This window comes from Caloenas nicobarica, chromosome 2 (assembly GCF_036013445.1).
Source record: "Caloenas nicobarica isolate bCalNic1 chromosome 2, bCalNic1.hap1, whole genome shotgun sequence".
Classification (NCBI taxonomy): Eukaryota; Metazoa; Chordata; class Aves; order Columbiformes; family Columbidae; genus Caloenas; species Caloenas nicobarica.
In genome coordinates, this window is record NC_088246.1 from 56,139,111 (window position 1) to 56,154,783 (window position 15,673).

A 15,673-nucleotide genomic window follows, 5' to 3' on the forward strand; every position below is an offset into this window, starting at 1 on the left:
ACCTTAGAATAAGGGTGTGATTCTGGAAATGGAATTGAGATGTTTGTTGTAATTTATTAACCACAGCTTGTATTTCAGGATCATACTAAGTGTAATAACCCGGGTAGTTCAAAATAACGGGGATTTTTTTTAAGCAGTCGGTAGCAGAATACGCACTTTTAGTGTATCCCAAATGCTCACTTCTCCATCTAATCTCATGTAAGAGTTCAGAAGTTGTTCTGTAAATTGGTTAAATTTGGATAGGTCCTTTCAGCACCTTATGCACTGTTTATTTATGTAAAAGGCAGGGAGAAGGGCTGTAACTTTATGGAAGAGGTTTCAATTTTATGTCACGGAAAATTTTAAGTTGGCAAACCAACTGTTTTCTATGTGCTGTTGAACCTCTGAAAATCTAATAAACCTTTACAAGTATGTAATTTTTGGGGATGCTGATGGAATGCTAGCTACAGATATAGTGCTGCTGGGTTTGATTGCCTCAGATAGCTCTGACTGAAGTTTCTCTGTAGATTATCATTTATGGAACAGGTGATGTAAAGAATGATGCTGAAACGAATTTGGGCTAATGACTTATTTTTGTTCTGATGAAGTTCTGTTGCCATGACTGTGTTTCTCTGTATTATTCAGCACTGTATTGCTTCTGGCTCATCAATTAAATTGCAGACTCTAACAGGTAGTGACTTGTGATTAGACCAGAAGTCAAAATTCATTAGTTATGTATGATACTATAGTGAAAACTATAAAAAAAAAAAAGTGTTCAGACTCTGGTTTAGGACTTCAAAAACAGATATTCATTATACTCTATCTAAAAGTCAGAGTTCAGTTATTTGTAAAAATGCTTTGCCTTCTTTGGAATGAATATTTGCAGTACTAGATTTCTCTGATATACAATTATGTGATGTTATTTTCATTCAAGCTTTATTAATTTTTTTTGGTGGCATTATTTGAATATTTTTTGTAGATTGATTAAGGAAACACTTCCTTCTTCAGAGAATCATTTGGAAATTTGTCGTCACTATTCAAAATGCATTATCAGGCAGAAGCACCATAGTTTGACTCCAGACTTATTGGCAATACTAACCCATTTATTTCTCAAATCAAATAGAACTTTGGACCATGTTTCTCTGACTTGTATGCTCTTTAACAGCTCAGTAATGAACCGCATCTGCATTGCGGACAGCATTAAAGTGCTCAAAAAGGTGCTGGGGATGACCGAATGATGGGTGTTCAGTAATGCTGCAGAGGCACAGAATCTTGTGCATTGTAAAACATCCTATTTCAAATATTTTGTTCAGTTGCATGGGCTTGTTTCTTGTGTCATTAGTACATGAGTACTTAACGGGCAGCATCCAGAGATCTTTCAGTGTTACAGCTAATGCCAGTGTTGTTCTGTCGAGATAATCCTGTTACGGCCAGAGGAGATTTGGCTGAGATAGTAAGGGTGGAATATTTGCGTCTTTCTCATCCAACCAAGCAGACACAGCTCATTTCTGGATGTGCCTTCCTGTGTATCAAACAAAAAGTCTAAAAATCCACCTGCTTGCACTGCTGCAGCACAAGCTGATGAAATACTATTATTTTTGTGGAGGGACAATTCTCCACAGGTAAGATGAAAAACATATTGTCAGGAGCAGACAAACACACTTTTTTTTTTTTTTGCAAGTATTAATGCTGGTAAATGTGGAGACAAAAAGATGAGTGCTGTAAATGGTTAGGTGTATGTATATATTTTCATTGTAAATGGCACTGTTTCTAATAGTAAAATAAAAAGTGAAAAGTGCCTTAATACAACTTCTTTTCCATGCAAAACTATCCTTATTACTGATTAAGTAAAACAGTAAAATCCTTCGTTAAATGTATGTAGCAGCTAAATTGGAGCCTCTGGATCCTACACTATTACAAATAATAAGAAAAAATCGCAAGAGTTAATTCCGATGCCTCTTGCCACAGGTAACTAATTTTCATTTGAGCAAAATCTGTTTGTCTGGATTTTATTTGTATGTTTTGCTCTTTTCATCCTCAGCTGTCAAATATAGCTACTGTTTTTAAACTCAAATTGTTCTGTGTTTTGGAAGTATGCTTGCAGTTCTTCTTATGAATAGAAGCCACTCTGAGAACTTGATTTGTGTTATTTTCCAAACAGTCAGTGAAATACAACCAGGCATCAATACGTGTTGTTGAAAACCAGATAAGTTGTAATTAATATTAAATGCGTAGGTTCTTGGTGGGAAAGGCTGTAATTATGGAATAATATAAGAAAACATGTTATAGTATTAAAAAACCCCTGTGGAATGTAGCAGAAGAAACTTTTTGTAAGTTGAATTTTGCCTGGACATAGCAAAACTCTGTGAAAATACAGAGTGTAACGCATTTAATATTTCAGTGGATAAATATTCTTCAGAGAAGGTGGAGATTTGAGTAAATGATTGTAGAAGTGTCATTTATAGTTAAGGTTGTCTGATGTGTCTGTTATCAGAGTCTGATTTTAGTTTTTACAACTTTGCCAAAGTTTTAACTGTTTTGGCTGAATTTTCCATGTCATGGAATTGCCAAAAAGAGATTTGTTTTCAAAGCTACTATTAAAATGATTCATCTGTTTCCAGGAACAAGTTATGGGAAAATACGTTGATGGGCTTTTTTTTTTTTCCCCCCCTTGAGAAACTCAGTGCCTTCATTCTTGGGAGTGGAAACTTGAAATCTGGCAGATGAATTACCCTTGTTTCAGGGAAGTGTCTTTTGAAAGGAACTCAGGGTGGCAAAAGGTGTAATGTGTATGACATCTGATGTGCATGAAACCTGGTAGGGCTCTCTAAGAGATTCAGTGGAGTGTTTGGCCTGTGTATTCTGAAATAGGTTAAAAGCAAATATTCAGTAAGTACTTACTAATTAAATGAGTCAGAAGTTCAATAGAAAAATAGTATAGGATCATATGAGTAAGTTTTGTATGTAAGTGCACCAAGATCTTACATAGACTAACTTTGGAGTTCCTTTTGATTTCTTTCTTCTCTTTAATAGGTTGTTTTTAATTTTTTTGAAGTGATAGATTCCTTAGAGCTGTTCCTGTGCTATTATGAAGCTGAAACAGGAAATTTTCCAGTGGTTGTATTATAGTAGTATTTTTTTACACTTTCAGAAAAACTTTATTAGTATATTATTTTCATCAAGAAAATGCAATTTATTCTTCATTTTAAAATCTTGCTTTCTTCGACCAGAGCTCGCTTAAAAGATTTTTTTTTTTTCTCTTTCATACCAGTGCTGTCTAAAGGATTCTATGGTCAGGATTTTTATTTCTGATCCTTCACCTAAAATTCATCTGAATGTCTGTACTGGTGGTGGTGGTGGTGTTTTGTGGGGTTTTTTGTTGTTTGTTTGTTTTTTAAGTGGACACTAAATAGATACAGGAGTCCATTTAACATTACTTTATCTTGAAACTCTGTGCAGAATAATAAATGTTTTCGAAATTTCAGGTCCTGCATCTGTTAGTTGCATCGATCTTTGCTGTTGTTAATACTAACTGAATCTTAATCAGGAGATGATCTGCATGTTGTGGCAAGCACAGAAGCATTCATTCTGGTCTACTGTAAGCTCGAAATAGCTCATTAAAAAATTCATTTGTACATCAGTTCTTTTTTGTTGCTGTTAATTTCACTGAACTCAGCAGTTCTCTGCTACACAAATGCCTTGTGTTTTTAAAGATACACCAGTTTCTCTATGTAGTCTAAACTTTTTTTTAATACAGCAAAAGTTGTTCTCAGCCATCATTTTCACACAAAAGTATTTACACAATTGTGCACTTTAAAGTCTATTTTGTTCTCTTTAGCTTTCTTCCCCTCTGGGAATCCATGTCCAGAAGAGCATCTTCAAATATGTTACTTTTGTTTCTCTCATTGCCTGTATTTTTTAATTGTTTCTAGCTTGTTGCACACAATTCTGTGACTGTGATTTGTCCTGTGATATTTGATCAAGTGGCTGACTTCGATCAGCAAGTCTCACAAGCTGCATGTGGTTACTGGCACCAAGTTGGATACCAGCTTAAGTGTCTGGTTGCAAGGCCCTAAAACAGTACCTAATATGAGACCTGTTCTAAAATCGTAGTTATTTGTCATGAAGGATTTGATTTTATCTTTACAGGATTGTGTTTGTGGCTGGGATTATACCATTTGCTGATGCTTCAGATGCCAGGAGTTTTCTTTTGTGAAGGGTGAATTCATGAGCACTTCCTGGAGGTTCACATTAAAAGAAATCAGTGTCACTGGGAAGAAAACACTTTTTACCCAGAGCACAGTGTTCATATTGTGACCACAGACATTTTCTAAAGGGGGTGTAGACACTTTAATAGTAAGCCTTGGCCTACGTGATAGTAGTCTTACTTTTTTAGTTAGCTTTTGCAGACCTCTTCAAAGACTTCGATGGAATTTGCTGGTCTGAAAAGCACTGTTTGAAAGCAGCTACAGTCCTGCTGGCTCTTGAAGGGGAGGGAAAAACTGATGTGAAGGAGGGGTTATGGGACAACAGTTATGAAATCAGGAGAAGGTCAGACCTGCTGCCTTGCATAGTTGTAGGGACACCACTGATGAATTTGTAAAATCTTGCTCATTTGTGGGCAGCAGCTTTGCTGTGTACTTGTGGGTGGGGATGTCTACCTGGCCCACGGGTGTTTGGCACTCGAGCTGATTTTTAGCTCCTGCAGAATTATCTACTCCAGGCTAGATGGGAGGCCCTTATGTGCCCAGACATAAGATGATGTTTGTTGATGGCTCCTGGGAAGGCTGTGCCTTCTGCTGTGCACCTGTGGAATGGGCTGCCTTGAACTGAGGGAGCTTTCTTGCCCTGTGCGAGGCCATGGGTCCTGCTGCTCAGTTCATTCTTGCAGGAATTTGAAACACAGATGCCTGCCTAAAAACTGGTAAAACAGGCACTGTTCATTGTGGCCTGTCCTGAACCAGCTGTGCCAGTGCTTAGGATGTACCATAAAACATGTCCACTGTCCATAGCATCAGTGAGTTGATTGCAGGCTACTAAGAACTTGTTTCTACTCTCATTAAGCCTTGTGGCTAAATGTAATTAGACTTCAACTAGAAGAGTGGGGTTTTCTTCTAAATGGAGTAGGGTTTTCTTTGTAGAGATAGAGGGTTTTGAATTTTTTTTTTTTTTTAATGAAAAAACACTCAAGAAGCAAGAGCTGAGGGTCACTCACTGCACATGTCCATGGAAGCAGCTTCAATACAAATATGCACATGAGAAGCACAATGGGGGTAATTGCAAAAGCAAAATTAATCAAACTCGAATATCCATTTATTAGTGTCAAGCTATTTATTGCAACATGGAAAGGGGAAAACATGTAAAACAGTAAAATTGGTCAGTAGGTAAGTACCAGCACAGGATCAGTGATTTTTTTAAGAGAGCTTTGTTAGTGTACACCAAATGAGGATTGTGGTCTTATGTTCAAATTTTTCTCATGGAAAGATTGTTTTTCCATGTCACCAAAAGTACAGAAAAGGTGTAAGTGGAAGATCATGGGCCTTTGCACTGAAATGTTCCAGGATGACATTTCCTACAAAGTTATAAATAAGTATTTGGGTTACTGGTTCAGTAGTATAGCATAAAATCAGTAATCTGTGCTGCTGTAAAATGCTTGCATCTCAAAGTTCCTAAAAGACAGTGTACGTGCCTACTTTAAGAAAAAGTAAACACAGAATGACTAAAAAAAATAGCTTGGCTAAGAGCCATAGCCTTGTTAAGATACATGGCAGGAAAGCGGACACAAAATTGGAAGGAGAAGAAAGTAAAGAATATAATTAAAATGTTATTTTCTCCTCTTTCCAGTTACCTGTCTTTTGTAATTCGTATACACTTGCTGAACTTGCATGTAAATGATTGATTGACTCAGTGAACTCATTGTAATAATTTATGTTTGATGTGCTATCTTGGAAAAAATCTTTTTGAATTGTCTCATTTCTTTGTCTGCTCACCTTGTGGCTTTTAATATCTTGTTTCCCATCTGTCTGATTCCATCATAAGCAGAGCATAACTTTTCAGACCTTAATGCAGCTCTCTTTTTGTTCTGGTATAAGTAAGTATGTAACGCAAATATGTGATTTGGCCATAAACAGTAATATCAGAAAGCAATGTTGAAGTGTGTGTTCCTTTTATGTATGTGAAATAAAGAAACACTTTAGATATTTGATAGTACATATTTAGAGTGCACAGATCTGTCTCTGCAAGAAAATGAAGAGAGAGATGTCTGTGTCATTGTATTACACCTACTTTAATGTTGCAAGTACAAAGGTTACTTTTAAGGATTATTTCTCAAAGGAGAACAGAAATGGGTCTCCAAAGTTTAGAATCATATAATTGTAGAATCATTTTGCTTGGAAGAGACCCTCAAGATCATCAAGTCCCACCATAATCTAACTCCAGCACTCAACCATGTCCCTAAAAACCTCATCTATATGTCTTTTAAACACCTTCAGGGATGGTGACTCCACCACTTCCCTGGGCAGCCCGTTCCAATGCCTGAGAAACCCTTTCTGTGAAGAATATTTTCCTAATATCCAACCTAAACCTTCCTTGGCGCAACTTGAGGCCATTTCGTCTTGTCCTGTCACTTGCTACTTGGGAGAAGGGACCAACATCCTCCATGATACAACCTCCTTTCAGGTAGTTGTAGACAGCAATAAGATCTCTTGTCAGCCTCCTTTTCTCCAGGCTAAACAGCCCCAGTTCCCTCAGCTGCTCCTCATAAGTCTTGTTCTCCAGACCCCTCACCACCTTCTTTGCCCTTCTCTGAACTCTCTCTAGCACGTCAATGTCTGTCTTGTAGTGAGGGGCCCGAAACTGAACACAGGATTCAAGGTGGGGCCTCACCAGCATTGTGTACAGGGGGATGATCATTTCTCTAGTCCTGCTGGCCACACTATTTCTGATACAAGCCAGGATGCTGTTGGCCTTTTTGGCCACCTGGGCACACTGCTGGCTCATGTTCATCTGGCTGTCAATCAACATCCCCAGATCCTTTTCCGCCAGGCAGCTTTCCAGTCACTCTTCCCAGAGCCTGTATTGTTGCATGGAGTTGTTGTGACACAAGTGCAGGACCCAGCACTTGGCCCTGTTAAACCTCATACAACTGGCCTCAGCTCATTGATCCAGCTGGTCCAGATCCCTCTGTAGACCCTTCCTACCCTCAAGCAGATCAACACTCCCACCCAACTTGGTGTCATCTGCAAACTTACTGAGGGTACACTCAATTCCCACATCAAGATCATTGATAGAGATTAAACAGGACTGGCTGCAATACTAAGCTCTGGGAACACCACTTGTGACTGGCTGCCAACTGGATTTGGCTCAGTTTACCACAACTCTTTGGGCCTGGCCATCCAGCCAGTTCTTTACCCAGCAAGGAGTACGCCTGTCCAGGCCATGAGCTGCCAGTTTCTCCAGGAGAATGCTGTGGGATACGGTGTCAAAGGTTTTTCTCAAGTCTAGGTAGATAACATCCATAGCCTTTCCCTCATCCACTACACGGGTTACCTTGTCATAGAAGCAAATGAGGTTGGTCAAACATGACCTGTCTTTCTTAAATCCATGCTGCCTGGGCCTGATTGCTGAGTTGTTGTCTGTGTGCTGCATGATGGCACTCAGTATGATCAGTTCCGTGACCTTTCCTGGCGGCAAGGTCAGACTGACAGGCCTGTAATTCCACGGATCTTTCTTCCGGCCTTTCTTGTAGATGGACATCACATTTGACAGCTTGCGGTCAACTGGGACCTCCATGGTTAGCCAGGACTACTGACAAATGATGGAAAGTGGCTTGGTGAGCACTTCTGCCAGCTCCCTCAGAACCCTTGGGTGGATCCCATCTCACCCCTGGAAAGCAGTTTTAAATATATATTTAAAAGTACTTAACTGAATATGTAATACAGATGTACTCAAACTTCATTTTAAGTGAGTGATTGTACTATAGATATTTGTAATGCAAGAAGTGTGTCTAGCAGTGAGGTCCTAACTGATTCTTGAATTACAGAGGAATTTAGAGAAATAGACTTATTTTGTTAAAAACGTTTTTTCTAGGGAATATGATGTCTGTAGAAATGTTCAGTTGGGATATCTTTTTTTATGGTTATAGTTAACTAGTTTGCTTAACAACCGTAAAGGTATAGGTAGATAAATTCTTTGTGTTCTTTTTAAGGACATAAAATATATATGCTGAAGGATTTTTTTGAATAGTGTTTTTTTAGTGAGAGTACATCTTTGGAGAGACCAGGGACAATGAACTGAGCCAGGAAGAGAGGAAAGGGAAAAGCACGGTAGTCCTGGGACTGTCTGTAGCAGTTTCATGGGACAGTAGAAATAGAATAATGTTTTAAGGCTCCTGAATTCATCAGAGAGTTATTATGAAAGGGGCAAAAGGCCACAGAGTTCACTCAGCTAAGTGTGTTTATACATAAAACACAAAGCACTGAAATATTTAATTTGATGTGGTCAATATAAGTTTATTTGTATGATGATGATACTACTACTACTGCTACTAATTCTTTTGGGCTGGTTGATTTCACAGAATCACAGAACGTTAGTGATTGGAAGGGACCTCCAAAAGATCATCCAGTCCAATCCCCCCGCCGAAGCAGGAACACCCAGATGAGGTTACACAGGAAGGCGTCCAGGCGGGTTTTGAATGTCTGCAGAGAAGGAGACTCCACAACCTCCCTGGGCAGCCTGTTCCAGTGCTCTGGCACCCTCACTGAGAAGAAGTTTCTTCTCATATTCAAGTGGAACTTCTTGTGTTCCAGCTTGAACCCATTACCCCTTGTCTTACTGTTGGCTGTCACTGAGAAGAGCCTGGCTCCATCCTCCTGACACCCACCATTAATGTTTATATATTTATAAACATTAATGAGGTCACCCCTCAGTCTCCTCCAAACTAAAGAGCCCCAGCTCCCTCAACCTCTCCTCATAAGGGGGATGCTCCACTCCCTTCATCACCTTCGTGGCCCTGCACTGGACTCTCTCCAGCAGTTCTCTGTCCTTCTTGAACTGAGGGGCGCAGAACTGGACATAATATTCCAGATGTGGTCTCACCAGGGCAGAGTAGAGGGGAAGGAGAACCTCTCTCGACCTACTAACCACCTCCTTTCTAATACACTTCAGGATGCCATTGGTCTTCTTGGCCACAAGGGCACAGTGCTGGCTCATGGTCATCCTGCTGTGCACCAGGACCCCCAGGTCCCTTTCCCCTACACTGCTCTCCAACAGCTCATTCCCCAACCTATACTGGAACCTGGGGTTGTTCCTGCCCAGATGTAAGACACTACACTTGCCCTTGTTATATTTCATTAAATTTTTCCCTGCCCAACTCTCCAGCCTGTCCAGATCTCGCTGGATGGCAGCACAGCCCTCTGGCATGACACCAGCTTGGTGTCATCAGCAAACTTGCTGATAGTGCACTCAATTCCCTCATCCAAGTCATTGATGAATATATTGAATAATACTGGTCCCAGAACTGACCCTTGAGGCACTCCACTAGATACAGGCCTCCAACTAGACTCTGCCCCATTGACCACGACTCTCTGGCTTCTTTCCTTCAGCCAGTTCACAGTCCACCTCACTACCCGATCGTCCAGTCCACACTTCCTCAGTTTAGCCGTGAGGATGCTGTGGGAGATGGTGTCAAATGCTTTACTGAAGTCAAGGTTTTTGTCTATGAACAACATGCCAAACTCAGAGAAGGAAGCCAAAGGGAACCAACAGGGCTTTTCCTTCATAATATGTTTAAAATTAGCAGGATATATAGGCATATGCATTCAAGCAAGTGACTGGTACATTGAAATGGAATGATTGAATTATTCTTCAGACTAAGTATCTTGTTGAACTGAGGCCTTGATGTAGTCTAAGCAACTTTTAGTTCCAAAATTGCTCAGTCTTTGCTAAGCTTCTGACTTCCCTGACGTTTAGTGTCTATTGCTACTGAAACAAGTCTTTTAGCAAAAGCTTTATTGGTGCAATTCCAGTCTCAATTAATTATTATGTTTTATTTTTATTTCCCTGTAGTACTGTGAACATGTGCTTTGGAGAAATCTAGATTTGTATGGTTTTGACCATTGACATAATTATATGAATCTCATAAAGAAAGCGGAACCAATTTGCAACACTTTGTTAAAAAGATCTTTTTATTAAGGATAGAGTTTTCTTGTGAAACTTCTTGGGTTTTTTGTTTATGAAACTCATTTCTCTATTTCTACAGCACAGAGTATAAACAAAGAAAGGGAATGAAATCTTGGCTCCGTTGTATTTAATATTTAAGGATTTCTGTTTCACTAGGTTTTAATTCGCTATGTCTTTCTTAGAGTTAAGTTTGGTATAGTGTTTCCTTCCAGCATTGTGGAAAGTTAAATGCATGTATCACAGAGGGCATCCTCGTGTCTTTAAATGTAAAAGCCCATTGTAGTGGATGCATCTCACCTGTCAGTGAAACTTATATGGAATACATCAGCTGTTACACACAAACAATACAGAAGAATATCTAACGATTAATATTTCATCATCATTGCGTAGCCATTTGCTGTGGTAGAAAAAAAATCACTATGGAGTGTGACCTCAAATTGAACAATGACAGGAATGATAGGTCTGGGGTAAATGCTATCAATAAGTAAAATACTTTTGTGACTCATTAAACTCTCTCTGTAATAATAGTGTGTTTCATTCTATGTTGCCAAAAAAAGTTGCAAACCAGAAGAAAAAGTCCTTTCTACATAGCTCCCAGATCTGTTTCTTTAATTGCTGAGATTTTCCCAGAGACTGAAGGACAAACTCTAGACATTGTTCAACATTTTAGCTGAATGAAGTGACACTGGAACATAATAAGCTACTGCTGAAATTCAACTACAAAGTGTTTTCTAACAGTATTCAGCAATAAGGCATTGTGTTTATAATTAGTATATATAGACATATTTTTGGCAGCAGTTACAATAAGTTCTTATTTGTGGTATATTTTCCTAGGTTTTCTGCTGGACTAAGTTATTGTATCCATGATTTATGGTTGAATATTTGCTTTGCTTTAAATGTGAGAGTGACACATTCATGTTGCCTTTTCAGCATGTATGGAAAAAGGAAAAGAAAATGAAATAACAATCTTATTCTAGAAATTCTGATATAACTCATATATTGGTATATGAATGGTGGACTCTGAAGTAATTAGTGAGAGTAGTGTAAACACTTGGATCATCATAGCAAATTTCTTCCATCTAGGGGAGAAATATGAAGAAAATAATATTTTTGGAAAAAATATTCACATGGCAAGCATGTTTAGGCAAGCAGTTGCACTTATTGGCTCAACTAGTTAACAGCATGAAACAAATACTTTGTGTCTGGTGCAGTAGCAATAGTGTTACATGCTAACTGTAATGCTTTACTGCATTACTTGGCTTCAGGTATCTAGTCATGCACTGTATTCTCAAAGAAATAAGAATGAAGAATCTGCCATTGATTATAACAGAACCACTGATTTTCATGCCTTACTGCACCATAAATTTTTCACTTCTTTGTCCTAAGATATATTTGTGCTTACAAAGTATATATTTATCCCCTCAAATTATGGTTACTAAATTAGCATGCCATATTTTTCACAAAATTAATCTTTTTCTGGTTTTGTCTGTCTGACTAATAACTTGATAAATCTCTCTTTATCTTCTAATGGCAGATGATTTATCAAGGGCTACCACTTAATTAATATTACAGAGCAAGTATTTTCCATTGCTTGGACATGTAAAATGAGAAGCGTAGGAGAAAACAGAAAGGTAATCTTGTAACTGAGAAAAAACCCTTTGTGATTTAACCGTAAGATTGAGAAATGTGAGTTCTATCCCACAAATCCATCATGCTTCCCACCAGACTTTGGACAAGACATTGATTTTTAATTCGCTGCAGTTGACCATTCTGCAAAATATTTAGGGTAATTCTGTCTTATCTCTTAGGGTAGTTTAATGCTAGATTGTCTAGCATTACTAGTGTTGTAGGACATGTATTAGTTTTTGAGTTTGAGTTGTTCTGATACAAACAGTTCAATAATATAGATACAGCCTGAATTTTTTGTATTAAAGAAGTGTATGTAATAGGTAATATATAAATAATAGTTTTGTGACATAACTATTTTAACTTGTGTAAATGAAGCACATATAAATATATAGAAATCTTGGCGGATTTGTTAGTGAAGTTTTGGCTTTCCTGAATACTTTACTTTTTGTCCATTTCCAGGTTGCGTGTCTCACTCATGTAGCAGCTAATTACCTTAATTGCAAAATGGAAGCAAAACGCTGGGGCACTGCTCATGGGAGTATTGTTCCATATCAGGTAAGCAGAAAGCATTAGGTTTTTTTGCGCTTGGAATTAATGATTTTGTATATTGAGAGACTGAGAACTGACTTAATTCTCCTGTGACCTGCTGTAGTCTGTACAGTGTCTGTGTCTAGGTAGGACAAGGTTCTGTTGTTCGCTGTCATTTCTGCATTTTGCATATTTCTTCATCAGCAGTAGATTAGTAACAGAACACTGAAAATAGATCAAAGGTGTTTGCCGAAATTGGGTGACTTTAAAGCTAGTATGATGACTTGATTAGTTTTTACCTGACAGAGAAACTTTGTTTTTTTTCCAAAAGGTTACTTGACTTCCATGGTCAGTTAAAAACAGAAATCTTTTGCCTCCAAATTCTGGTATTTTATCTTGTGAGTCTACAAGAACAGTCTAAATGATCACAAAGATCTGGGAGTTCTACATATTCATCATTTTCCATTGATTTTGCTACAAATCACTGTTGCTCAGTGAGACAACAGGTTGGCAAAAGGAATTCACCAGACCTCAGATCTCCCCAGTGGAATTCATCATCTGCTACATCTAATGAAGGGTTGAAATTCCTTAAAATAACATGACCTTCATCATATAAACAAGCACAGGAAAAAAAATTTACTGCAAGTTTTATCTTATTTTTGGCTAGTATGGGAAACTCTTCCAGTAAACAAAGAAAATTTTGTTCTTTCCTAGCTGATCATTTTGTTTTCTTGATGGAGGTCATGCTAACTTACGGAGACTTGAGCACATATTTAACTAATAAAAATAATCCATTTTTGGCACTTCTCATCAAGTAGTCATGCTTGCAACTAGCTAGGCAGAGCTTGGATTTCTTAATTTCTGACTGAAGTCCTTTAAATCCTGAGAGGGACAGTTCCCGGCATTTGTCTGGGAGAACTGCATTTAAACACCACTCAGTTTCTTTACCATCTCCTTTCTTTTTAGAGAAAGTGAGAGAAACTCAATATATTGTCTTCTTCCCAGTGGTGAAGATGGTGGTGATCGTAACATTAAAAGATTTGCTGCTTGTGGCCTGAAGCCACAAAGCCAGCAAACTCTTAAGTAAAAATCTTTTGTATTCATGCAGAACACTGCCTAGTGTCACAGCCAGGCCTCCTCAGGTCTAAAACCAAAATCAGTTGTTTCTGGAAGAGCTACATCTACTTGAGGCAGGAGACTTTTTTCGATGCATACCACTGCATAGTCAGCTGTCTTGTTTTGGTTTTGCTGGAACAGATCGCAGGTTCTCGGTGCAATGGGGAGATGTGGTAACTCTTTCTGCAAGGATGAATTTGGCCCTGCAGTGCAGTGTTCTTGTCTCAGCTGTAGCGCAGCGCAGCTCTGGCTGTGCCACTCTCTGGTTGGCATGATGTAGCTGTGTGGCTGTATTTTCTAGAACCAGCTCCGCATGACCCATTGTAACCAGGCATCCACTATACAAGTAGTTACATTCTGCTGTGTTGCTGTAACATGACCTTTTGGTGCATCCCTTTTTGAACTCTGGTATGTTGAAAGTACAAAGTTTGTGTAAGCAAAACCAAAAACCTGACTAAACAAAATGTTTTATCTTAACAGTACTGCATTTGGCTGAATAAGTGAAACTTGCATTCTTTTATCTCCTTTTGCCTTTGTATTTCCACAGCCAAAATGAAAAGCATACATTGAATATCCTTTTTCTTTTTTTCATAGGTCTCCAGATATAATTCAAAATTCATGGAGACTCTTTTAGCTATCTTCTGGTTTAATCTAGATGAGTCAATATGTAAATAACGATTAAAAAAAATATCCTGTCTTAGCTCTGGTTCCTCTGTTTCTGTATGCTGTTTCTGAACTTGATAGTAGAAGTACTACCTCAGTATTATAAACAATTTGAATGTGAATTTTCTTGTCATTAGGGTGGAGCTATGCGTGTTTATGGCTCATCTAGCCATGGTTATAATTCTGATTGTAACCATAAGTGTATTGTGCTTTCTAGTGTTTATTTTTTGCTTTACTAACATAAGCTATACTTAGACTGCAAAGCTCTTCAGAAACTTGAATTAACCCTCACCGTTGCTATTGTACTGCTTTTAGAGTTGCTCCATAGCTCATTTGTAATACAGTTTAGAAAAGAACTCTGAAACCTGTCTTTCATCCCTCATTCTAGTTATTGAATAAACTGTCTTTTGCTTACTAAACTAATATTTGACTATCACAGTGCTAATTTTTACAAATAAATGTTGTTCTTTTTGTTTCGGGATATTTTGTGCAAGTGAACTATAATTTGTTCAAATGAACTATAATTTGTTCAAATAATAAAAATCACATCTCAGAAAACTGAATTTCTATGTATTTCAGGACAAATGTGGTAGCAAACTGTTGTTTGTTTTCCATATGTCCACAACTTTATTTGGTTTTCATTTGGTGTATTTTGAGTTTTCATTCAGGTAGTAAATTATAACTTTGAAGTGATCTAGAGCCTGCAATCCCACTAGAAAGTGTCAGACTAACATGTCAGATTTGGCATAAATCATAAAAGATTGGGTAAACTTGAGAGATCCTTTTACAGAATTAGAAAGGCAAAATATAAATAATTTCTGTCATCTTTTTGTGTGACAGAAGTCTGATCACAGTCATGCTAGAGTACTGACCAAAATTTAATAAAAAAAGTCTCTTAAATATGCACATAAATAGTACTTTTTTTAGCTTGCAATTGTTAGAGTAAGCGTTCTGCTGCTCTGTGTAACACATTCGGTAGTGTATAATGGATGCTATTGTTGCTCTTACTTCACTGAGCTTCAGCTGAATAATTTTGTTCATAATACCTTTGGAAATGGCTCTACTTTTTTCTAGTTACAAGGCCAACTTTAACTTAGAGTATGTCCCTGCAATTTCACTGAATTCCCTGTCCCTTCTTGCCTGAACAACTAACAGCATAATTTGTCCCTGAATGTATTCTCTGGATTGAGCTTTCTTGCTTTTCCTTGTATTTAAAAACATAAAAATTGAGCATTAATGGGCAACTGAGTTTTTTCTTTCCTGAAACTACCAGGGTGTGTAGAACCTTTTGAAAATCTATTTCTGGCCTGAGCAACAAGCTTTTAATAAAAAAGATACAAAGTTTGCTGTGCAAGGATTTTCATACATGGTTTTTCTCATTTGTTGAAAATGTGCTCACTTTGTGGCATGATCCTGTGAAATGTCAGAGTTTTCAGCTCTGTGTGCTCATCACCACAACCCAAAGGAAAGGGTTTGAACTTCTTTTGAGTGGACAATGTCTTTCAGGTCTTTCTGTAAAGCTGTTTGTAGATGTTTGCCATAGGTCTTCTATGGAGGTGACCTTTGCAATGTGCCAAAA

The 15,673-nt window shown here is 38.1% G+C and overlaps 1 protein-coding gene across 1 annotated transcript in view; it reads left to right on the forward strand.

Moving 5' to 3' along the window:
* SUGCT (succinyl-CoA:glutarate-CoA transferase) overlaps nt 1-15,673 on the forward strand; it is a 409,784-nt gene that overhangs the window by 56,085 nt on the left and 338,026 nt on the right. The window contains exon 9 of the mRNA XM_065629417.1: nt 12,247-12,342. Within this exon, the coding sequence (XP_065485489.1) occupies nt 12,247-12,342 (96 nt within the window). The remainder of the gene's footprint in view (nt 1-12,246; nt 12,343-15,673) is intronic.